General features: G+C 40.9%; 2 protein-coding genes across 2 annotated transcripts in view; one reads left to right on the top strand and one right to left on the bottom strand.

Moving 5' to 3' along the window:
• The window catches only part of FTCD (formimidoyltransferase cyclodeaminase), a 154961-nt gene that overhangs the window by 126699 nt on the left and 2805 nt on the right, over nt 1-25457 (bottom strand). The gene's annotated exons all lie outside the window — the stretch shown is intronic.
• LOC147028590 (uncharacterized) lies at nt 1897-25457 on the top strand. The gene is made up of 8 exons (XM_085879144.1): nt 1897-1912; nt 2968-3403; nt 7419-7556; nt 8097-8207; nt 8360-8482; nt 18902-18958; nt 22836-22976; nt 23110-25457. The coding sequence occupies exons 2-8, from the start codon at nt 2971-2973 to the stop codon at nt 23793-23795; spliced, it is 1689 nt and encodes a 562-aa protein (XP_085735270.1). The 5' UTR covers nt 1897-1912; nt 2968-2970; the 3' UTR covers nt 23796-25457.

The raw sequence follows: 25457 nt of genomic DNA, 5'->3' as shown, positions 1-25457 counted from the left end.
CAACGGCAGACCACGATGTTGCAGAGCACGACTCACTGCAGCTCATGGAACTAACCGAGGTGAAGGGATTTATGCCAGAGCAGGTCTTTAACGCCGAGGAGGCGGGATTATTCTGCAAGAGATGCCATGTTTTACCTTCCTGTTCAAGCAGGAAAGATCTGCTCCAAGGTTCAAGGTGGTTAACCATTGTCTTACCCTTCTCCGATGTGGTAATGCAGCAAGCACCTTCGCCATAAACGCAATGCTGCTCTTCCGATCGCTGAATCCCCCTCCCCACTCTCTCCTCTAATATAATCATCCCGAGCTCAGTCTTGTGGTTTGTTTTCGGCAGAGTACGTAATATTTTTTATCCTCATTCACCTTGCTGCTTTGTAAAAATCACCTTGCTGTTGTGGAATTAATTAAAAAGGAAAAAGTCTTGTGTTTTTGTTTATTACCTCCACCACCAAAGGTGAAGGAGGTTATGTTTTCACCCCTTTCTGTCAGTGTGCAGGATATCTCAAAAGGTTGTGGACGGATCCGGATGAAATTTTGTGGATGAAAACATTCGGTGTGCGACAAGGACGAACTGATTAAATTTTGGTAAAGATCCGAATCCGGATCTGGATCTGATAATTTTTTAAGTGATTCGTCACCATTGAGAGATGGGGCGAAACTAATATATAGCACGATATCGCAAAAAGTTGTGGACGGATTCAGATGAAACTTGGTGGACTTGTTGGGTGTGTGACAAGAAGGAGTTGATTCAGTTTTGCTGAAGATCCAAATCCGGATCTGGATGTGATAATTTTTTAAGGGTTTCTTCACCGTTGAGAGATCGGGCAAACCTAATATTTAGCACGATATCTCAAAAGGTTGTGGACGGATTCCGATGAAACTTGATTTTCCGGTTGGGTGTGTGGCATGGACGAATTTATTCGATTTTGGTGAAGATCTGAATCTGGATCAGGACACAAGAATTATTATCTTGCCAAAACGAAGTTTTTGCAAGATATGTTAGTCAGCTTGTATGTTTTTTTTGTTTGTTTGTTTGTTTGTCTGTAATCACGTATAAAAAATTCTGCAGAGCACAGTTATCATCGGAAATTTTTGTAACTTCGCATATCAGAGGCCTATAGAGGTCCCTTTCAGTGCACAAAATTTTGAAGGTCAAGGTCAAAGGTCAAGGTCACTGTCGCAAATCAGGGGAGTCGACGAAACCCTTATTTTTTGAGTAATTTTGATCGGATAGTCTTCAAACTTCATGGGAATATAGTTCATGGTCTGGCGCTCAGCTGATTAATTTTTGGTGGCAATTGGCCTTGACCTTCATATGTTTTTTTTTTTGTTTTTTTTGGTCTGTAATCACGTATAAAAAATTCTGCAGAGCACAGTTATCATTGGAAATTTTTGTAACTTCGCATATCAGGCCTATAGAGGTCCCTTTCAGTGTACAAAATTTTGAACGTCAAGGTCAAAAGTCAAGGTCACTGTCGCAAATCAGGGGAGTCGACGAAACCCTTATTTTTTGAGTAATTTTGATCGGATCGTCTTCAAACTTCATGGGAATATAGTTCATGATCTGGCACTCAGAAGATTAATTTTTGGTGGTGATTGGCCTTGACCTTCATGGTTAGCGCCTGAGGTCAAACATATTTGACCCCAAGGTCAAATTTTCAAGTTTTAGGAACCATATCGTGTAGTACCTCAAATTAAACACCTCGATGAGTGCTTTCTCGATATATCAAGCTTGAGACATTATGTCATCATTTGGTGACGTTATGAGGCAAACGCATATTTTTCATGGTTACTCTGTAACGATTCTCATCGGAATTTCTCGTAGGGAGATATTCCTCAAGGAGTCGCTCCTGGTGGATAGCAGCTCTGTTCACCTCAGTGTGACCTTAAAGAAGTCACACGTGGTCACCTTTTGGTAAGATACGGGTCACCTTGTGGGTGACATTGTTTTTTTAATTAATTTAATTTTTAAAGTGATTCTTGTCCATTGAAAGATGGGGCCAAAAATGATATAGTGCTGTATCATATGATATTTCAAAAATGTAATGGGCTGATATGTTCTCATGCATCAGGCATTGCATGGAGGACATACGCTTGACCGAGTGCCCTTCTAGTTTTATACTGTTAATTTTATTTACATGCTTATTTCAATGTTATCATGATTTATATTTATTTTATATGTTTATTTCAATTGTGATGTGTTTTTTTTTGGCTGCAACCGACCTTTCTCTATATTTTCTCGAAGCCCAGAAACCTAAACCCCCCGTTTCTCATAGGCCCTTGGTTCTAACTATCGTGGTTTTAACTATCGTGGCATTTTCCATAAACGTAACCCCTGCAATATTTGAGGGTTTACTGTATACAACCCCCGCCCCCCCCAAAAAACCTGTAGAACAGCAAATCGCCTTTTTCGCACTTTCAAAAACCCTTCCATTTCGCAGTACTGTCAGACCCTGGCATTCGCAGACCCCACGTATCTGTGCTTCATAAAATGTGACCTGCTTCTACATTCACAGCCTTGTGCTTCACGTATTCAAGGTTTTTTTGCTGGGGTATTTGCTGTTTTCGTGGGCATGTTCATGTTTATGTTTTTTTCATGGGATTTTTGACTTTCCCTTTTGTATCGTGAACTGCCGGGAACCTACCCCCCTTTTCCCATTGAAACAATGCCTCGACATTCGCGGATTCGATAGTCACGGCATTTTTCAAGAACGTACACCTTGCGAATATCAGGGTCCAACAGTACTTGGACTAAATATTATGGCATTTTACATCATCACGACCAATCAAATTTTCCGCTCGTGGACCCCGCTCATGTCCTTGTTTCTCAAGACAGTGCTGGGTAATGTGTTCTATGAACTCTCTAGTTACTGTTTAGAATTCTCAACAATTTGGCCAATAAGAAGACATGTAAAGTCTTTGGAATGTTAATTTTTTTTTCTAAGCAGGGTTTTTTTTTCTCAATGACAGGCCATGGGTGAACCCGAGAGCTTCACAGCATGGTTGCATGCACAGGGTCTAAGTGCAAATACAGCGCAGGCTGTAGTTACGGAGCTTGGCATTCAGAGTCATGGGGTTCTTCAAGCCTGTACAGGTACCGTTACATTGAGAGCTGAGCTGTTTTCTCTCACTAAACGGAAGTTTCCTTTTGCAATGTATGCTGAGTTCCACAAATTTGTGGAATCTTGCTTGGAGCTACAAATATTCCATCCTGAAGGACCTCTAGTGGACATTTTGTGCTCATTGTTTGAGGTTGTAAGCCGAGAGTTTTTCAGTTGCTCCCAGAAACTGAGCTCATTAAAATCTCCATCCATGTCTTATGGTGGTGAAAATGCACACCTTGGGATCAATATAAGTGATGTCTGCAACCATCATCAAGAAGAAGATGGAGGAAGATCCCAGCTTGGTATGTGATGTAATAATTGGTGTGATTTGTTTTCCACACTTCAATTATTTCCAAGAACACTTGTGGTATAATTTTAGGAAAGCACATGATTTGTTTTTTTGTTAATTTTTTTATTACATGGAATCAATTGGATCATACTTTGTGAAAATTGCATTTGGTACTGGCAGCACCAACTTATTGTCTGGCTCCATAAATGTGATCGATTCCTCCTGCTCACCTTGTCCACGAAGAGACCCCGGGCGGGCTGCACGGATGGGATTACACCTATTCTGCGAAGACCAACTGCAGTTGGTTTATTTAATTGTGACTTGGTCACAATTAATTTTGTTCAACAACAAAATACATTACTCATCATGCTGGAAAAAAATAATTGCTTGAACCATGTTAAGGTAATATTGTTGTGAATTCAAGCATGATTGAATAATATGGAATAGGCAAAGCCGCGAAGCGAACGTAGAATTCTTCTTACATTCGCTTCTTAAATATATCAAATTAAAGTCTTTTTGCTATGAAAAAATAAATATTACCTTATCATTACCTTCACAACAACAACTACACCACCTAGAAAAGGATCTCATCTGAAAAAAAAATTCCTCAACATTACCTTCACAACAACTACACCGCCGAGAACAGGATCTCATCTGAAAAAAAAATCCTCAACATTACCTTCACAACGACAACTACACCGCCTCGAACAGGATCTCATCTGAAAAAAAAAATTCCTCAACATTAGCTTCACAACGACAACGACACCGCCTCGAACAGGATCTCATCTAAAAAAATATTACCTCAACATTATACCTCAGCATTACCTTCACAACAACAACTACACCGCCTAGAACAGGATCTCATCTGAAAAAAAAAATTCCTCAACACTACCTTCACAACATCTACACTGCCAAGAACAGGATCTCATCTAAAAAAAATAAATATTACCTCACCATTATACCTCAACATTACCTTCACAACAACGAAACCGCCTAGAACAGGATCTCATCCGAAAAAAAAAATTCCTCAACATTACCTTCACAACGACAACTACACCGCCAAGAACAGGATCTCATCTGAAAAAAAATAAATATTACCTCAACATTATACTTCAGCATTACCTTCACAACAACAACTACACCGCCTAGAACAGGATCTCATCTAAAAAAAACAAAAAACTTTTACCTCAACATTACCTTCACAACACCTACACTGCCTAGAACAGGATCTTATCTGAAAAAATAAATACGAGAAGCGAATGTAGAATTATTCTTACATTCGCTTCTGACTTTACCTATAAATTGTTCACAACTGTATACGCAATTTCCGGTTACTTCGGCCTGGATTCGGGATCAGTGATCAAATATCGTAAATCACGATTAAAAATTATTTTTTGATGATGCGGGAGATATCTTTATTAAAATCAGTGGAGGAAATATACACCATGTCTGATATTTGGGTCTTTCATGTCTCCGACGATGCCTTTATCTCCCGGCATGCATCATTCCCCATGCCAAAAACCAGAAGCAAAAAAAAAAACCGGAAGCAAAAGGGTCATAGCCAACGACAGATTCCAAATTGCCAGGGTATTGTGTTGTTGTTTTTTTTTTCCTATTCTCTCATGTGCACGAGTTAAGTATGAAGCTCACTATGTTCGCTATTATGTAGATTGAATGCAATGAAAAGTAAGGATGTGAAATGTCAACTTTGCCCTTGCATCCTGTGCTAGATCCCTTATCAGAGCATAAAACATGTATGCCATCACCCATTATAAGAACAGAGCACCACATACTCCCTGGTAGGTACAGTACCCCAATGACCAATGGGAGACAGACAACCATTGTGTATCCACACAAGTGTTGATAACATAAGCACGTTCATGCGTACACCGCCAAAGGGAAGTCAAAACCTTCACTTCAGATAATGTTACAGGAAGGGTAAACTCTGTCATCATCATCATGTACCATGCCCTGTGCAGAGCGTCGGTGCTGCCAAAGCAGTTACAAGTCCACAATCCCAGGTCGGGTCACCACTCTGGCTCAGGAAATCAGGGCAGGAATTTATAATTTTACCATGGTGCTGGCGATAGCTCACCTACTCTTTGCAAAGGACACTGTAGGATCTTTAACGTCCACCAACTAATGCTGGCAGATGGGACTCACAGTTTAATGTCTAGCCGAGGGACGGCACACACATTGATGAATCGCCCTACCAGTGAGACACCGGGGATGACTGTTTATAGCTAGGTCAGAATTCAAATCCAGGCTCGATAGCTTAGAGGCGAGTGTGCATACCTCTAGGCCATTCTGCCAGCCCTCTACTCTGTCAATCACTTTTAATATCCGAAATACGTCTCTCTAATATGTTGGCATGTCCAGGGGTTTTTTTCCCCGACCTGGACGGAGAGCCAAACGATTAACCTTGGAGGCTTACAGCCGAGATGCTTGGACATTATGGCACACACGGAATGGGAGGGCGGCAAATGCATGTAACGGATGGAAGCACAGCACAGGAGTTTATACTCAAACCCATGACAACGAGACAACACAAGCAACTTAAATAAATATGGGGGTTTCATGAAAATAAATCGTATATTTACAATAGTAATAATTCAAAGTGTAATCATGAAAATGGAACGTGACGTAAGCTAAATCTAATTTGAGGCACCTCCACACAGAATTAAATAAAGACAAGGAGGTATAATAAATAAAAGAAAAACCCTCCCTTTCTCATGGCACTTAGCTCTGTGCCCAGAGATGAGTTTCTGAAGCTTGGGATTCCCCAAACTGCATCACTGCGTGGGAAACTGCGTCCAAAATGGCGCCCAGCCGATCTCTGGGCGGGAAACGTAAAGGAGGCAATTTGGGCGGTGATACTCAACACCAGGGCTCAGAAACCGCCGTGCAGCTTCTTTCATCGATGGCACTTGCTGACGCCGCTCCTTTGCAAAATGGCACCGTATTCTTTCCCAATGGCACAACACGAGGCTTCGAGGTGCGGTCTCACGCGACCCAGCCTAACAGTCCATGGCTCGCATCTTGCTCCATTGCGTGGGTAAATTCGTAACAGCATGAACATGAGAATCGTGCAGCCTTCTTCACTGTGTTGAGAGAAAGCCAGCCGTAATGCCCTTCTCTTCCAACCGCCGATCCTGCCGCACTCGCTTCTGTACCCGCTCCTTCTTCGTGTCCCGCTCTGATCCTAACTCCCTCCTCTTCTCTGACGTCACGTTCATCAATCATCCACTGCAGGAGCGTGGTTTGCTCGTTGTCCCCCTGGAGGCGGGGTTTCTTGCCTGCTTGTCTGCGCAGCTCGGTTATTGTTGTTTTTAAAGGAAGTGGTCCTTTTTTAATCGCCAGTCTTGAAATGCAAAAACATAGGAAAAGGTCACAGGGGGAAAATCGCATATGGGGAGAAGTTGTCCTTAAACCCTACCTATTTTAACACAGCACCACCCCCCCCGCCCCGTGTGGTGAAATGTAACACTTAAACTCACTGTTTCCCTACTTAATTTACATCGAGACGTCCCCTGCACGTTCACGGACCAAGCAACTCCATACAATCCTATCTTTCCGATGAAATTCCTCCATCTACCCCACAAACATAACAATATATTAGACAATGTCTTCTCTCATGTAAACAGTCACAACCTTTGAAATGCTTCCTCATTTAATCCTAGCTCGAACCAAAACCATAGACTGGGTTACTCAGTACTGAACTCAATCTAATGCCTCTCTATCCTTCCTGCAATGAAGTTCCCGAAACTGCATACTGTTCTTCATAATGGCATCAGAATACTTCTATACAATGTCTAAGCTTGCAAAAGCAGGACTTTTTTCTTTTCCACCATTACTAATATTCTGATCATTATTTTCCCACTTTGTCAAATACAATTATATTGACAATCATAATTTGGTGTTTTGAATGTAATGTCTTTGTTGCAGTGAATTTGACTAAGCTTAAGTAGTTGTGCAGGTTTTGGTGTTTAATTCCACATCATTGTGGACTGACCTGAGTTTGCGTGCAGGTGTACAAAATCAAGAGGAGGCAGTTGATTTTCAGGACAACAATCCTCTAAGTTCACAAATACCTATAAATGATGTACAACAAGGGTTTGAAGACAGTTCAACAATGGATTCCAGCAATACTGTATTTCCTGTACAAGGTTAGTAAAACATTTGAGTGACGAATCGTTTTTATACCAGAGGGTATCATTATTATATCGATGGCATAATTTTATATTATATTAATATTCTGTGATGTACTGTACAGAAAACAGTTTTATTTTGGTCAAATGAGAATGAAGAACTAGTCTTGCTGGTGAAGGCCTAAAGTCGATCTGCGTCGGCAGATAGGTAGAACAATGTATGACATCAACAGGACATTGATCGAGGTATGCTCATCGCTGTTCCGGGCAATAACCCACTTTTGTTCCTCGAAGGGTTCACGCCCGAAACGTCAGCTTCTTCCCAAGGTCGTTCGCATACCTCAATCATTTTGTCCTGTTGATTTCATCCATCATTTTATTTTTGTTAGCAATTTTGAAACATCATATTGAACTGGTCTTCTTTTTTATTATTATTTTATTTCTTTCTCCTCTTCTCTTCTCTTGTATGTTTATTTTTGCTGGAGCAACAACCAAAGAAATTGTAAGTAATATATGCTTGACATTTCCTTTATGGGGTGACACTAAGCTTCTGTGCAGGTGTACCAAATGAAGAGGAGGCAGTTGATTTTCAAGACAACAATCCTTTAAATCATGTTCAAGAAGAGTTTGAAGAAGCTTCAACAAACGAGTACAACAGTGGTGCATCAGGTACTGGAACCTTCTGCAAGCAAACTGCTTTTTAATTTTTTTTTTATCAGAGGATGTCAATGTTATTTAAAATACTAGATAACCAAACAAATTGTAAATGTGTGCCTGACATTTTTATAATGTGTTGATGCTGAACTTGTGTTAATGGATAGAAAATCCAAAGGAGGCAGTTACAAGCAACACTCTTCCAAGTTCACAAAGATCCTTAAATCAAGTTCAAGTGTTTGAAGATGCTTCAACAACTCGGTCTAACAATGCTGTTTCTACTGAATCAGGTTTGTTGATATTGAAATGTGCATGTAAAGTAAGGGTAACCCCCCAACTCCTTCTCCACCACTTTTCCTTTATGGACGTATGTAGATACTGGCACGTCTGCATACGTCCTTTGTGATTACACATGTACGGTTGAATAATGATAGATATAGAGTAGGAGGCCATGTGTCCGATGGATCCACTTTCCTCTTTTCCCCACCTCTCGTTTATAAAGGAGATAGCGCATCACAGGGTGGGGGAGGTGGTGAATGAACATGAAACCATGGAGTAAAATTCAGCTGGGCTCGGCATGCTTCAGCCCACCCCATGAAAACTCAGTAGTGGAGGTGAAGCCAGTATAGTCCAGCCCAGAGAGAGTGGATAACAAGTACAGTACAATGGTGGTCTCGTTGCAAGGGCTGGAGTCTTGGTTGGAAGTCAGGCGCAGTTTAGAGACGTCCCAAGAGCTCCTAGGATTGGCCAGGTGGCACGCGAGTTCTCCTCCAGCCCTGGGTGGATGCAAGGAAGCAGCATTTTCATGGCAGGATGGGATTTACCTATTCTCTTTCTTTGCTTCTCTCCTTCCATCAAAATCACTCTGGTTATCCAAAAAAACCTTTGGCTATAATGTGCGTGGAAGTAAATGTGGTATAGTCATTAGGTGTACGTACGTCTTTTATATCCATCTCCTGTCGGTTGCTTGTGCACGTGCACATGTTTTAGTACTACTATTTTCTTTGGCCAGTTCGTGATCCTACCTTCTTGCTCTGCCACCTTGACAAGAGCCAACGTAGTCAGAAACCGTTTGTTTGCCAGAAAACTAGGGGAGTCACGTGACTGTTTGTATGCTCATACAAATTCAGCCAACCGGATCACTCCATTATTCTTGGGGCAAACCCACCCAATGAAGCCATGGTCCATCAAAACCCAGTCACGTTGCAATATATTCTCCCACCTTACCCCTACATTGCCTAATGCCCTAATGACTGGATCATGTACACAGAAGGCAGAAAGCATTTCTTCTCCCCACAGTAAATGTTAGCAATACTGTGTATATTTCGAACACATTCTCTTGTCCAGTTGATTCAGTCTTCCCTTACTCATTTCCCTGTAAAGAGATCTGCTCTGCAATTCAGGTATTTGTATATAGCACATGAGGTGCAGCACATAGATTTCCTGCATCTGCTTTGTGTCGAACCTGAAAATTCTGTTGAAATGTATCGAATCATTCCTTTTACTTTTCAAGGTGCACAATACATGTGTCTCTAGTTGAGTTTATATTTTGCTGGAGCAGCCAATAATTCCTCCCTGGCATAATGCTCAAGAGCGTTTATACATACTTTAAACCCTCATGAGCAGCCAACTTGGCAGAAAACTGTGCACCATTCGCAAGGCCGAGGCTAACAGGCTGGAAGGACCTGTCAGCCTCTGTGGTGTTGACACAGCTTTCAAACGACAGACGGTTTGACTTAACCATTCAAGAGGATAGAACACAAATTACAGAAATACAGGTTGGGGAGTTCAATGACTTGGTATGGGCTTGAAGCACCCCATGGCTCTCAATGCCCAGCTCTGTTAACTACAGTTTGGGCCAGCATTTACTCTTAGACCCAAGCTGGGCCGGCCCTCAGACCCAACCCCTTAGGGAAGCTCTCTGTTTTAGCCAGGGCCTGTCAAAGACAAAAACCCTGCTTACAAAGATACACACATAATACACCTGTTTATGAAAGGGATAATTTTATTCAAATCTTTCTAAAATAGGAAACTTTAAATTAATCTGCAATGGTTTAATTATCTGAAAATAATCGTTACAAATTACATTCCTAAAATTTATCTCAACACAACAGAGGCTGAATCGCATGAAACTTTCAGATCACAACAAACACCACAAAGTCGATCAGGAACAGCCAATCAAGGCTTCGAGGGCTGACATTATGTTTGTTTAACTCTTGACATTATTACCCTCACCAGAAGTGAGGGTATTGCATTTGGGTCCGTTTGTTACTTGCGAAATTGAAGATTTGCAAGCATATTGGTTGGTCTGGTCTGGTCTGTTATTTTGGCTTGATGGTTAGGGTGGTGGGCTTGGGATCCGAGGGTCCTGAGTTCAAATCTCCTTCGGCTGTTGAATTAATACCAGGTGGGGTTGACTCTGCCTGTCATCCTTCTGAGATCGGCAAAATGTGTGCCAGCTTGATGGTATCCTATGTCGGAGTGACGACCCGTCCAGGATTGCGCCCAATAGCCCAGGAGACTGCTCAGGCAGCACCAACGCTCTGCACAGAGTAGGGTCCCAATGGATGGATGGATGGTCTGTTATTCTGTCTATGTCAATCGCCTACGAGTTGCAATTTTACTCCGATTTTCATGAAACTTAACCATCTGGTAGAGGTCGTCACAAGCGAGAAGTCTTCTATTGTTTTTGAGGTCAAAAGGTAAAGGTCACATCAATTATCATCTGATTAACTTGATATCTATATACAGTTATACTGTATATAAAATCGACAGTGAATCCTCGTCCAGGTGAAACCTCAGTTGACCGATGTAAGTAGGTCTAGTAATTACGTAGTTTGAACGCGAGTTGAAGCGTGAATACGTCTGAATTACGCCCTTTAGAAGACCCTTTAGACCCCTTCGGCCTTTAGATCCCTTTTTGTATACAAAGTCAAGAATCGTCGAAGAGCGAGAACACTGAACGGATCAGGATGGAATAGTATGGAGAGGGGGGAAATGCCAACAGCAGGGTTGACAGAGGAGTGAAACCCCAACTTTTGACCATAACTACTGTTAGATTTTGGTACATACCCTTTAGACCTTTTAAAACCCTTTAGACCCCTTAGCCTCTTGACCCTTTGACCCCTAGCCCTTTTTCGACCCCCGAGACCACTTAGACAATTTAAACCCTTTTAGACACTAACTACTATTGGAACATTCCTTTTCAACCCCTTATAGACCACTCTCAACCCTTTTAGACCCTTAAAGAACTTTACAGACCCCTTTGGAGCCCTTTGACCCTTTCCACACCTTAGAAACCGAGACCGTGTAGACCTTTAGACCATCTAGACCCGTTAGACCCCTTAAGAAACACATCACACAAACCTCGGTGGTCATCTTGTAATATGCAGACTATACTTTTTCAGCAAGTAAAGTGCAATCTCCACCCACCTGGAGGGTGGGCACTCTACTCGTTTGAACAGAATTTGCATATTGTGTCACAGAATTGGTTCACCAATCCAAATCTCAAAGCCTTATGTTGGAGCGCAAAGGTCAAGATCATATAAAATCATCAATTTTCATCCTATTGCCTTGAAATTGGAACAAAATTTGCATATTGGGTGACTTAATTGATTCACCAATCAAAAGCTGGAAGCTTATTGTTTTTCATGTCCAAAGGTCAAGGTCACATAAAATTGTCAATTTTCTTTCGATTGATCTGACTTTTGAACAGAATTTGCGTATTGGGTTCACCAATCAAAAGCGAGAAAGCTATTGTTTTTGAGGTCTAAAGGGCAAGGTCACATTGACTGATTTCATATGTACAGGTCTCAGACCGCTTGTTTGTTTGTCAGCACATAATGTGTCAATGCAGACCACAATTTTTACATGTTCTTTTTACAACCGAGTACCCCTATAAAGTATGTATTTAGAATGTGAGTTCGTCTATAAAATCTACCTATACAAAACGGTGTGTATTTGTTTATTTGTCCCCCTTCATAAGGACGATTTAAGAAGGGTTTTAAAGGCCAATCGTTTAACACCATTGCGTGTTCACGATGGTCTATTTTTAACGATAGAAAAATAAAATAAAATTGTCCAAAGGTTGTGCTTCCAAAACTCTAAAAAAAATTCTTAAAAGAGTAATTACAGTCACGGCCAAAAATATTGCCACCCTTGCACTTTTTTCAAATAATCCACCATTTCTTTCAGAAAATTGTTGAAATTAAAAAAAATCTTTTGGTATCCACATATGTAATTATTTTGTTTGCAGTGGAGAAAAACAAAAAAAAGCTGAAAAAAACATTACTAAATCTTAGCTTATTTGACACAGAAAACCTAAAATGGCCTGGACAATATTATTGGCATCTTTTAGAAGTTGTTAGAAATAATTAGATTTCAAGCAGTTGATTCTCCTTTACTTTGGAATTGAACTCACCTGTGGTGAGTTGCAGACGCCTGCAATATAAAAATGACACAAAATATCAGAATGACTCCTTTTCTCTTTTCAAACTGGTTGAATGAGTTTGTACCGCAATGAGCATGGAGAAAAGAAAGAAAACCAGAGAATTGTCTGAGGTCAGATACAATATTGTAGCCAAGCATGGACAATCTCACGGCTTCAAGTCCATCTCCAGAGACCTTGATGTTCCTGTGTCCACCATGTATGCAATGTTTTCAGGAAGTTTAAGGTCGATGGCACTGTAGCCAACCTCCCTGGACGTGGCCGCAAGAGAAAACTTGATCGAAGGATTGTTCGAATGGTGGAGAAAGCACCTCGGTAAACTGCCAAATAGATTCAAGCTGACCTACAGACACAAGGTACAATGGTTTCAACTCGCACCATCTGTCGCCAACGCAATGAAAGAGAGTTCTATGGGAGGAGACCCAGGAGGACCCCACTGCTTCGAGAGAGACATAAGAAAGCCTGATTGGAGTTTGCCAAAACACACCTAAACAAACCAAAATCCTTCTGGGAGAATGTCCTGTGGACAGATGAGACCAAATTAGAGCTTTTTAGTAAAGCACATCATCTCTATGTTTACAGAAAACAAAATGAAGCTTTCAAAGATTAGTGCAATGTTCAACCCAGTGTCAGAAAGCTGGGTCTCTGTTGAAGTTCATGGGTCTTGCAGCAAGACAATGACCCCAACACACACTTCAAAAAGCACCCAGAGATGGTTCAAGATAAAATTCTGGACTGTTCTGAAGTGGTCAGCAATGAGTCCAGATTTAAATCCCATTAAACATCTGTGGGGAGATCTGAAAACAGCAGTTTGGAGAAGGCACCCTTCAAATCTGGGAGAACTGGAGCAGTTTGTACAAGAAGAGTGGGTCAAACTAACAATACAGAGGTGTTGGAAGTTCATTCATGGCTATCGGAAGCATTTAACTGCAATTATTTTGTCCAAAGGTTGTGCTACCAAATATTTAGTCGAGGGTGTCAATAATTTTGTCACTGCCATTTATTTTTATTTACTGATTTAAAAGGATATATTAAGTTCTGAATCAAAAAAATTAAGGTTCTGTAATATTAACAGTGAAATAAAGAATTGTGGAGACCAAATCCTTTTGTCAATTTCAACTTATTTTTGGAGAAAATTGTGAGTTATTTGAAAAAAGTGCAAGGGTGCCAATATTTTTGGCCACAATTGTACATCTCTTCTTTTGGAAATGGAGATGGTGACTTGCAACCAGACCTTGAGGGTGGTGTACAGAAGCATTTTAAAAATAATAACAAATAAATACAAGGCACAGGGAGGTGAAATTCGCTGCACATGATGTGCAACACGCGCAGAGTTAAGCGAGTGTTCATTTACATCTGTGGGATGTCTGATAAATAAAGAAGATATAAGCACACCTGATGCTTGGCCGAAGCTTCAGACTTTGGCATGCTCACAAAGTTGTAGCATCGAAACGAAACGTCCCAGAAGATAAAGGAAATAGGGTCACATTTGTACATGTACTGTTTTAAAATAACACTTCTTATTATGAAACATATCTTCCAGTCTCCTTGAATATTTTGAATAAAATAATTCTATCCTGTCATTTTTGATGGGCTTTTCTACTAGTGTACTCTAAAACCACACAAAACAAGTCCTGGTGAGGGTCTGTAATCTTTGATTGCTCTTTCTTGTTAGTCTCACCCCAAAGGGGATGCAAGACTATTGGTGTGTGTGGCCATGTGCCCTCGCTGGCCTGTCTGTCTGTCCATCATCTTCTCTGAAATAAATTGAAACTTGGCATGTCATCAACTCCCCATGAGGTATATAGGATGATAATGATGACTTCGTCGGTGAAGTATTCCAGCCATAATTGGTTCAATTGAAATTGAAATCCTTATCCAAAAATGTTTTTCTCTGCAACTGCTTGTCTGATTGATGCAAAACTTTAAACATAGGAGGCAGTCCACATCTATCTATACTAATAAATGTCAGTGTGTGTGTGTGTGTGTGTGTGTGTGTGTGTGTGTGTGTGTGTGTGTGTGTGTGTGTGTGTGTGTGTGTGTGTGTGTGTGTGTGTGTGTGTGTGTGTGTGTTCTCAATATATGGGTTCCAGAAAGTGGAATGGAGCGCTCACAGGTCTCAGTGTGTGTTTGTATGTGTGTGCACGTGTGTAAGTTGCTGTTGTTGCGTGATATCACCACATGTGGGTTGTAGACCGGGAGCCCAGGGTCCTGAGCTCAAACAAACGAGGTACTAATATCTGAGCACAGGGGCATGAATGGAGTATCAAAAGACATATAGAAAGTTATTTCTGCCGAGTACTACCCTCTGCGTAAGGACCCTGGTGACCCTCCAAAGGGGTCCTTAAAATTGGCTAGATCAAACATTGGAAGTACCAGTTGGTATCACTTCCATATGATGCATATGACCAACCGTACAACAAAACCACATGTGACAGACATGCCTACTACTGCAAAAGGCCCCCCAGAAGCCCCAACAAGGGCCCCCCAAAAAAGGGGCTAGTTCAAACATTGAAGGTACGAGATAAAACCAGTTTTAGAATCATATATACATCCCAGAGTGTAAAATGTCCATTACCAGACAAATTGTCTGCTGCATTGGCCCTACCAGAACCCCCAAAAGTAAGCCCTTGAGACCCTTGATACAACTGGTCGAGCTCAAACATTGGAGGTACTAGATAAAACCAGGTTTAAATTCATATATACATCCCACAGAGTGTAAAATGTCCATTACCAGACAAATTGTCTGCTGCATTGGCCCTACCAGAACCCCCAAAAGTGAGCTCTAAAAAGGGCAACACATTACAGTAGACCAAAAATACACAATTGGCATAATTTTTCACATTATGCGGGCACACCATTACCATAGGAAACATTTGTGTTTAACAAAAACTACAAAATACTAATAAGCCTACTGGTATCACACTATGAACCAGTAAACTCGGAAAAACTACAGGCTCATATTGTACTGAAACACTCGGAAATATACGGACATAAATAGTTCTAATGTTTCCTAACTTCTCCTAACGTCTCCAAACTCGGAAATCTTTGGAAGTAATAAAAGTTCTAATGTTCCCTGACCTCTCCTAATATAACATCTCCGAACTAGGAAAAGAATGTTCGGAGAAGTTATACAAGTTATATATCGGAGAAATGTACTTGAAGGTCATCATTTGGTATTCTGTCTTTCTCTTCCAACTCAGAGAGGCTCGGAAATTGGAATAGCTCACGACGGCCAATGTTGCGCTTGAATAGGGTGAACTTGGACATAAACGTGGAGACGACTGATTTGACTTTGATAAGATTCATATCATTTCCTTGCAATTACAAATTGATTTCATTGAACTTTGCAAATACTTCTGACAAATAAGCAATATCATGCCTGATATTCCTGAGTTCATGACTGAGCGAACCATTGAAGTCATTAAATAATTCTATCACAGTTTCAAAAAGTGCATAAAAGCGTCTCAGGCAGTTTCCTTTTGAGAGCCATCTGACTTGTGTGTGCAGCAGCAAGCGTTCAAAATGTTCATCATTCGCAATACAAAGCTCTCAAAATAGTCGAATTGAGAGCGTGGGTTTTATTTTTATTTAAATCGCTGTGATAACAGTATTTAAAGATTTTCAAAGCCAAACATTTAGGTTTTTTTTGCGACAAGATGTTGTCTGTGAATTACACAGTGAATTGTAAATATATGAGGTACAACTTCTTTCAAAAAAGCAATAAATCCATGGTAACGACCTGCCATTGATGGTGCCCCATCTGTTGCACAAGCAAGAATGTTGGTAAGCAGAATTTCCTACTCCTTGAAAAATTGCTCAACAACATGAAATATTGGCTCTCTTTTCGTGTCTGTTTCTAGTTGCCTTGCAAATAACTCTTGAACCAAGCTTTAATCTTTTATGAAGTGAACATAAGCAAGAAACAAAAGATTTGTTGCCCGGCAAAGTTGACTCATCAAACTGTAATGCAAATTCTGTTGTCCTAAGTATATTGCATAATGTGTCTTCAACATTCTCAGCCATTTCGTCGATTCTTCTTTGAACAGAGTTATCTCCTTGCGGAATTGCTTTAATTATTTGGTCAGGTGACTTATGCAAAACTGTACTCAAAACCTCCATTATTGCTGGCAGAATCAGTTGTTCTCCGATTGTATGGGCCTTTCCAGATTTAGCAATCAGCAATGAAATGTTGGATGAACCACGCAAACCATCACTATCTTGTTGTGAAGTGCTGGCAAACATGTTTCGCAGTGTTTTCCGTTTCTGAAAGTTTTCACGAAGTGACTGAAAATATCCCAAGTTTTTGTCTTCTTTCTCAGAGTGTATTCTCTTCAAATGTTCAAGGAGTCTGGAAGGTTTCATTGCCTCATTTGAAAAGACCTTCTCACACAACAGATACATCGGCTGCTGCTGGTTGTTTGGTGCCGGTATAAATCCATATTTCAGATATGCCACACTGTGTTGTCGACACTTCTTTTTCATGTTCTGCTTCTGCCATCTTTATTCTGGATTCTGGAACCAAGAATAAAGATTTCACAATTTTGCAGATCAAAGATTATGCATCAAGAATACTCCCAAAATTAAAAAAAAGACGAGCATATTTTGGCATCCGCCTCCATTCCCCCTTTATAGCAGTACCCGTTAAATGTAGTTCAAAAAAAATTATTCGGGCAAAGTGGGGAAATGGCAGCACGTTTTTTAAAATACCCAAATATTTTACACGTACTGATTTATATTAACAAATAAATTGGCTAAAGTAAATTATTAGAATGAATTTTACAATATTTTAATGCATATTTGACTACAAATATACATTAAATATTTATAATGTACATTTGAAAATTCTTCTAAGTGGTCGGTATTACCCATCGATGTGGGGTAATGTCGGCCCCATGGTGACCATTACCCAAACACGTTATACTTACACAATAATATAATAAAAAAAAAACATTATTTTATTATTTATTTTATCTACTTAAAACAAATAACTGAGAAAAGTAGCAAATGCATTGTATACTCATGTCGAAAACCAAATAAAAGCAGAAAACAGTCAAGAAATGATTACCGACTGTCAGGTTTGGGAGAGAATTGAGAATATGGTTCTGCTCACCAAAAGCCAAGGACTGAAGACGAATGGCCCACAAATCGAGGAGTCCCAGTGGAGCCGTGTGAAGTTGCGTGAAGGCCGACGTTGGTTTTTAGGGATGGAGGCAGGGTGCTTGCCTATCACTGAGAGAGCACGTGGCCGATGAAGGTGAACACTGGGAGACGAGCGATAAAGGCTGGCAGGAAGCGGGAGGGGGCGGGGTGGCTGGAGGGACGATTCTGGAATCTTCCACACCAACTTGATAATGGAAAATATGAGGTAAGTGTGATCTCATATAAATTTTACACCCAAAATTCTGGGGCCAAATTATAGTCTGAGGGCACGTGGGCACTGAGTAACGATGAGCGAAGTCAGGGAGAATCAGTGAATTTGGGTTTGTTCAGGCGACATTCTCCTAAGCACTCATGTCAGAACCCTGTATAACTAAAACCATTACGCTTTTACATGCAAGCCTTATGTTAAGTAGTTCAATTGTTGAATTTAACTTGTCAAATCCTCAGCTGCCTCTCTTACTACTGAGTGCCCCCCCCCTGTCACCCCCTCTTCCCTTATCACTCCCTTAGCTTCTCCTAACGCCCCCAGGGGGACGATATCGCCCACTTTGGGAACCAGTAGTATATAACAACGTTTGGTGAGGTGTCACTCTCCCCACCTTTCCCCCCTTTTTCGCTCTACTCTCTCTCTCTCTCTCTCTCTCTCTCTCTCTCTCTCTCTCTCTCTCTCTCTCTCTCTCTCTCTCTCTCTCTCTCTCTCTCTCTCTCTCTCTCTCTCTTTTTTTCTCCCTCCCCCTACCCCCTCCATTATTGTCCCCATCAGCAAAGCGACAGGTTGTATTTTCTGGTGGTGATAATTTATTGCCAAGTCTGACATCAATGGTCACATGATATGGTAGCCATATTGGAATAAAAGAAAAAATTTGGACATCATTTTCTCTGAAACTGCTCAACGAAAAAAACTGAAACTTGGCACATGTCATCAACTCCCCACAGAGCATATATGGTGATAACAATGATGTCATTGGTGAAGTGGTATTTCAAATAGCATACGGACCTGGATTTACAGCAGCGCTTGTTTCGTAACATTATTAAATACACTGGTGCTGGAAATCTCAAAATCTTAAGCTCTGAAACTATGGATGGTTTATTTTTGCAGATGTCATCGTGGTGGTCAAACAGGAGCCCAACATTGTGGATGGTTTATTCTCACAAGGTAAGAATTGTCACTGATTTTCTTATTAGTGTCGTGCCGGAGGGGATCCGAGACTATTGCAACGTGTGTATGTGTATGTGTCCGCATCCGCGTCTATATTTTCACTTTAAAAATGTTTTCTCTGCAACCGCTTGTCCAATCGATGCAAAACTTTAAAGATAGAAGGGACTCCCCATAGACCGTATTTTTTGCGAACTGACATCATAGGTCACATGGTATGACAGCCATATTGGATGAAAGGAAAAAATTTGGACATCATTTTCTCTGAAACTATTCAACGAAAAAAATTGAAACTTGGCATATGTCATCAATTCCTCATGGGGCATATAGGGTGATAATGATGATGTCATCGGTGAAGTGGTATTCCAGCCATAATTTGTTGAATTGAAATCCTTATCCAAGTGAAGAGTGAAGAATTAATTGTATGAAGTTCATAACCCATGCCAAGAAACTGACAAAATAGGATTCATGGATGATACAGGTATATGGGCCATAGTAGCAGTGGGCCATAATAGCTTGTTCAGTTCACGATGGTATTTTTGTTCAGAATGAACGTGCGAGGCAAGATTATGCACTCTACGAGTGCCGTACTATTTTATCAAGAGATCCACACCAGCTTGGTATATCTGTCTCATCTTCTTAACGGGAGGATGCAGAGTATTCTCTAACTTCTGGAGAAAGGGGTACACCAATTTACAAGAATGAAATTGAAAGATGATTTACGTTGGGATTATAAAATAATTGAATAATGTTATTTTGTGAATGATGCTCCAAATCCAATTTATCCAAATGGAGTATTCCAAATCCAAATCCGGTTATAATGTAGATGTGAACCGAGATGCGAAGATATAACAGATGTGAAATGCGAACCACGCACCATGCCAACATGCTTGTGGTGGAAAAATAGAATTGATCGCAAGGAAAAGGGGTGGGATGGACAAGGAAGCAATGCATTGATAGTTACCTTCGCAAACTTTGTTGCGAAGGTTGTTTTGATCGCTGTGTATTTATTTATTTTTTATTTGTGAATATATGTGTTTGTTATTCGCATAACTCCAAAAGTATTGAAATGAATCGCAGCAAATTTTGTGGGATGATTGGTTATTATCCGAGGACCATTTGATTAGATTTTGGGAGCGATCGGGTCAAAGGTCAAGGTCAAGGTCATGAAAAGGTCAAAATAGTCTTTTTACCATAGCGCGGTCAATTTGTATCCAATTTGCATGCAACTAATGCCAAAATGTTCAGAATTCAATGCCCCATCTTGTGATATGTGACATGACACAATGACGTAATAACCCTTATTAGTGGTTGGGAGTCAAAGGCCAGGGAGGGTCACGACATTGCAAAATGTGCGGTTTTAGTCACAACACGGTCAATTCTTATCCTCTTCTTCTTCTTTCGGCTGCTCCCGTTAGGGGTCGCCACAGCCGATCATCCATATGATCCGCATAGTGATTTGGCACATGTGTTACACCGGATGCCCTTCCTGACGCAACCCTGGTCGCCTCTTACGACACAGGGATCTGGTACACCTATTTTAACCGGGGTATACACCGGCCCAGTACACTGTCAATTCTTATCCGATTTGCATGAAACCAACACCAAAATGTTGACTGTCCTGTTCCCCACACTCTAATACCAATTACAAAATTAAGAGTACAAAGGTCACGGTCGAGGTCATGAAAAGGTCAAAATCATCATTTTTGTACAATGAATGTTTGTTTGTTCACAATAAATAACTTATTTAGAAAAACAGAAACTTGTGTGTGCTAAATGCCCCTAAAATGCCAGAAAATAAATTCTTATAATGTGACCAGTTGTCATCAGATTGACTTGACACTGACACCCAAAAAGGTCAGGGAGTTCATCCAGAAATTGTACAATGTACGTGAAGTGTCAAACAGCAGGAAATTTAATGTTTTTAAGCTATCATAACACATGAGATGGCAGATGTGGTATGGGATTAAATACCCTCATAATCAACGGTGTCTGGGGGGGGGGGGCAAAATGTAGCGTTGGCAAAGGTATGCGCTCTACTGAGTGCCCGTTCTAGTTCTTCATGCATGTATATATTTTTCCCCACATACCCACGAGACTTTGATGACTGAAAGCCATACCTTAACCACTCATACTAGGCAGACTAAGACAAGGATAGAGGTCACAAGGTCACAAGAAATAACTTGGTCCCCATGTGATGCTTGCATGGGGTGGTGATGTCTGGCAGTTCTGGTCCTAGAGTGAGAGAGACAGAGAGACAGACATGTGTGCTTATCTTTGCACAATGCTTGAACTGCCTTCCACAATGTCTCCTCATCCACCTCTCACTATTGCAGCATTCTCCATCGTCCATCTCGTTGCATGGGATTATAACTGCGCTGTTGACTGGAGCTGACAAACTGTACTGAACTGTCTGCCCCCCCCCCTCGGCCTTTTCTTACCCCGCAACTGTGTGCCCCTGCTCGCTGCTCAGCTTAGAGTCACATCAAGCAGTTTTCAAGGTTTCTCCCCACTTTAAGTCCCTAAAACTACAGCTTTGTGCCTCCCACTCTCAGGGGTGGGGGAGGGTGGAGGGGGTTGTTGGCTTGCAGAGCTGTTAAAACTATTTATTAAAGCAATACATAGATAGATTACAAAGGGAACAATTTAAAGGATTATTGAGGAGGAATGGTGTGAGGGCTTTCGACACATTATGGAGGGGAGGGTTTTAAACATAATTTGACATATGTCCTCTCATTTTATACAGAAACCACACACTTATGCTTGACCTTTGTTCATGACATAAATAGTCTATCTTACTCCCATTACCCCCATATAATAACCATTCTTGTGAAAATTTATTCTGGTTTGATGCGGTCTGGGCAGCTCAAATTGATATCCCTGTCCTCCACCCACATTAACCCCCTATATTAGGGTACTAGTAGTAAAGCCCGGCGTTGCTCGGGCTAGCAATATAGCCCGGCGTTGCCCAAGCTTTCTTGCAAATTTCCTGAATAGCTGTTAGGGTTAGGGGTAGGGTTAGGGTTAGGGTAGCTAACCCTAACACTAACCCAAACACTAACCTTAACCCTAACAGCTAACCCTAACCCTAACCCTTACCCTAACAGCTTGGCGTAGCGGAGGTAAACAGCGCCTGGGGCAAAGTGGAAATTTGCGTCCCCCGTAGACCTTAAAATTGAGTGGATTTGAATGGAAAATCCCATAAGGGATATCGATTTATCAATTTTTTTCGAATATCGGAAGTGTTATGGAAAAAATTTTATAGCCAATGACCTAAGTTGGACCAAAAGCCATAATCGTACCGAATTTGAATGGAATCAGTTGGAGTTTGTGAAAATGCATCAAAACGAATTTTGAGGGGCCTCTTAAGGAAGACAATAATATCATTAGTATATGTGCCAAATCTTGTTTCATTTCATGCAGTAACAAAAATCTGATGGTGGAACAAAGAAAGGGGCATGCCGAAATATTAATATAGATTTTCATGAGATGATGACACAATCTTTCTCTTGAGCAAACATTGAGCGACGACATGTAAACCTCACTGTACCACGTGTCAGACTCATCACATGGGTCTCTGGTTTGTTTGGAATTTTCTTTTTTCATCCCAGACGAGTTGGCTCACGTCTTTCATCATTTTAAAGTTGTTGAACATTGCAGGTTATTATATAAAATGAGTGTTAATTGGCCAGTGACCTATTTTCTTTTATATCGTAAAATGTTATGACCTTCAATTTCCCACTTTGGTCTCTGGACAATATTAATGGAATTTTCAAGAACCAGATCGATGTTGATTAAATTTTTGGAATTCAAATGACAACAGTGGCAGACATTTTATCATACTGTAACCCTAAGACTGAGGTTGAGTTGTATACAGGTGAAATCTATCCGGTACAAGTGGAAAATCTTGAAGGAAACAATGCTTCATCTTCCTCAGAGGCTTTGAACTTTGTTTCTGTGACAGAAGATTTATACAATCTTCAAAAGGAGAGTGGAAATGATTCTGACAGCGCAGCTGGTGAGCATGAATCTACAAAACTGTGTATTATTGTTTATTCACAACAATTGTTTTAATTTTAGATCTTTTTATTCTTCAATCGTGTTGGTTACCATGTAAGAGAAGATAATTTTTGTTTTCTTTTTTTTTGCAGAGACTTCAACAGATAATTTTTGTGAATTAAAGCCCAAGCACACCTTGGCAATGGAAGAGGGCATTTTAAAGAAACAAACGCACCATTCAGCCTCCTCATCGAGAAATCTCAAGTCCAGTTCAACAAACATGAAAATCCAAATTGGGGGAACGCAATACAAGTGTTCAGGTTGTAATAAGAGTTTTTCTGACTTGAGCAGCGTTGAAAACCATATGAAGACCGAGCCAGGAAAATGCTTGCTCAAGTGTTCTTTATGTAGTAAACCTGTCATCAAGTTCGGTGATTTGAAGAAACACATGAGGATCCATAGTGAAGAGCGCCCATACGGCTGCTCCGTCTGTGGTAAAAGTTTTAAACAGGTAGGAAATGTGAATCGGCACATGATGATCCACACAGGAGAGCGTCCGTACAATTGTCCCATCTGTGGTAAGTGTTTTGCTCAGTTTCCCAATTTGAAGGGGCACATGCGGATCCACAATGGAGAGCGCCCATACAGTTGCTCTATTTGCGGTAAAAGATTCACGCAGATTGGAAATGTAAAAAGGCACATGATGATTCACACGGGAGAGCGTCCACACAATTGCCCCGTTTGTGCTCGGGCTTTTGCTCAGTCTGCAAACCTGAACAAGCACATGATGAGGGCACACACTGCAGTACACTACGGGCTTCCTTATACCATTTCCTGAAGGGTATCATGGAGGTGAGAAAAACAAATCATCGCATAAGGGTTCTGCATGACTTCTCTACCAATCTCGTGTGAACATTGGAAACAACGATGAACAACAACCAAATATTATGGTTATAAAGGATGAAGAAAAAACTATTGATCGGAGAAGTATCAATGCTCATGATCTTTGGTCTGAAACAACTGCATCTAAAAGTGATCACATGCCAAGTCGTGAAATGTCAGTTGGCAAGAACGTGGAAACTGAACAAACTTCACCGTCGTAGTTGATCTATTTTACACTCGATAAGCAGACACTGACTGTTGAGTTTTTAAGAATGACCTTTTCATTTAATGTATGCGGACAAGTTTTCGAACTGATTGTTTTTCATATTATTTTGTACTGTGCAGTCAGTTGACTTTGCTCCAAAGCACAAACCTGATCGGCATCCCCACCTCTTCCCCCCCCCCCCAACTCATGTGTAAATAACCAAATATCAATGGAGACTTGTGCTAAAGTAAAACAAAATGATTGTTTGGCAGGCTTAAACAAATTAGATTGTGAAAGATTGATGAATATTTGGCTACTCTGTACTCTATTTTGTTTTTGACAGGCACCCCTTGTGGAAGGTTTGAAGGTAGATCATTAAAGCATGAGTCACATTTGCTCTACGGCTAGGATACGGCGGCCGTACCCCCCCCCTGAATTGACAGAAATGTGCGGCGGCCGCAGAGTTTCTGAGGTGGCCTCAGGATCGCCCTACGCCGTATGGCTATCTTTTACAGGCTGTAGGGGTCTCCGTGGAATTAAAGCGCAGAGTTATAACTTTTTTTCATTTCTAGGTTGGCCGTAGCAATTCGACAAGCCGTAGCCATGACGTAGATGTGTTCCACGTCGACCGTACGAAGGGCGTACGGTGGGCTTGCGTTATCCTTGCGGCTGCCGTAGGCTCTTATCAATGAAAAATGAATTGTGCCAACCCCCCCCCCAAAAAAAATTACGCTCGCCTTTGGGCCCGCCTGCGGTCGCCTTGCGGACACCTTGAGGCTGCCATGCTTCTGCCTTGAAAATTCTATGGCCGCCGCAGGGACGCCCTAAGGTCACCGTGCAACATCAAATCAAAGACCGTACGGCACCCCCATGTTTTCGGTCTCCACAATTTCTAAATACCCCGTGCGGCTTCCCGAAAAATAAAAACATATGTGACTGCTACATTGTGTGACCGTGGAAATACTGCGGCCGCCCTATAATTGCTAGTGGCTGTATATTTTTAGACCCTACGGCCGCCGAGCCAAATGTTACTGAAGCATAAATACTAGTTCACCATTGTGAGTTTTGGGAAAACAACAACAACAAAAAAAACTTTAAGCATCGGCAAGACACTTCAGGTCGGTCTTTTAAAGTAAGAGTTACTTTTATACATCATCATCCTCCCGAGTAAATACTGTACTCCCACATTTTGCAAAATGTTTTTGATATTAAAACGCTGAGTAAGACTAACTCCAATTTTAGGTATTTAATTTTAATACATTCATTAAAATTCAGTGTTCTTCAATACGAGAATTCAACTCAAACAGTTGCAATGCAAGTATAATTGTTTGTTATCAGTGGCTTGTGTGTCTTCTGAGCTGATGTGAAATGGCCATCAATTAAAATAAATAAACCCATCATTTGCAAATACAA

The sequence above is a fragment of the Eptatretus burgeri genome, chromosome 4 (genome assembly GCF_056783735.1).
Source record: "Eptatretus burgeri isolate ZD-2024b chromosome 4, Ebu_testis_v1, whole genome shotgun sequence".
In the NCBI taxonomy this organism is placed as follows: domain Eukaryota; kingdom Metazoa; phylum Chordata; class Myxini; order Myxiniformes; family Myxinidae; genus Eptatretus; species Eptatretus burgeri.
Note: the sequence above shows the minus strand (reverse complement) of the source record. Positions and strands in the feature narration are given on the sequence as shown.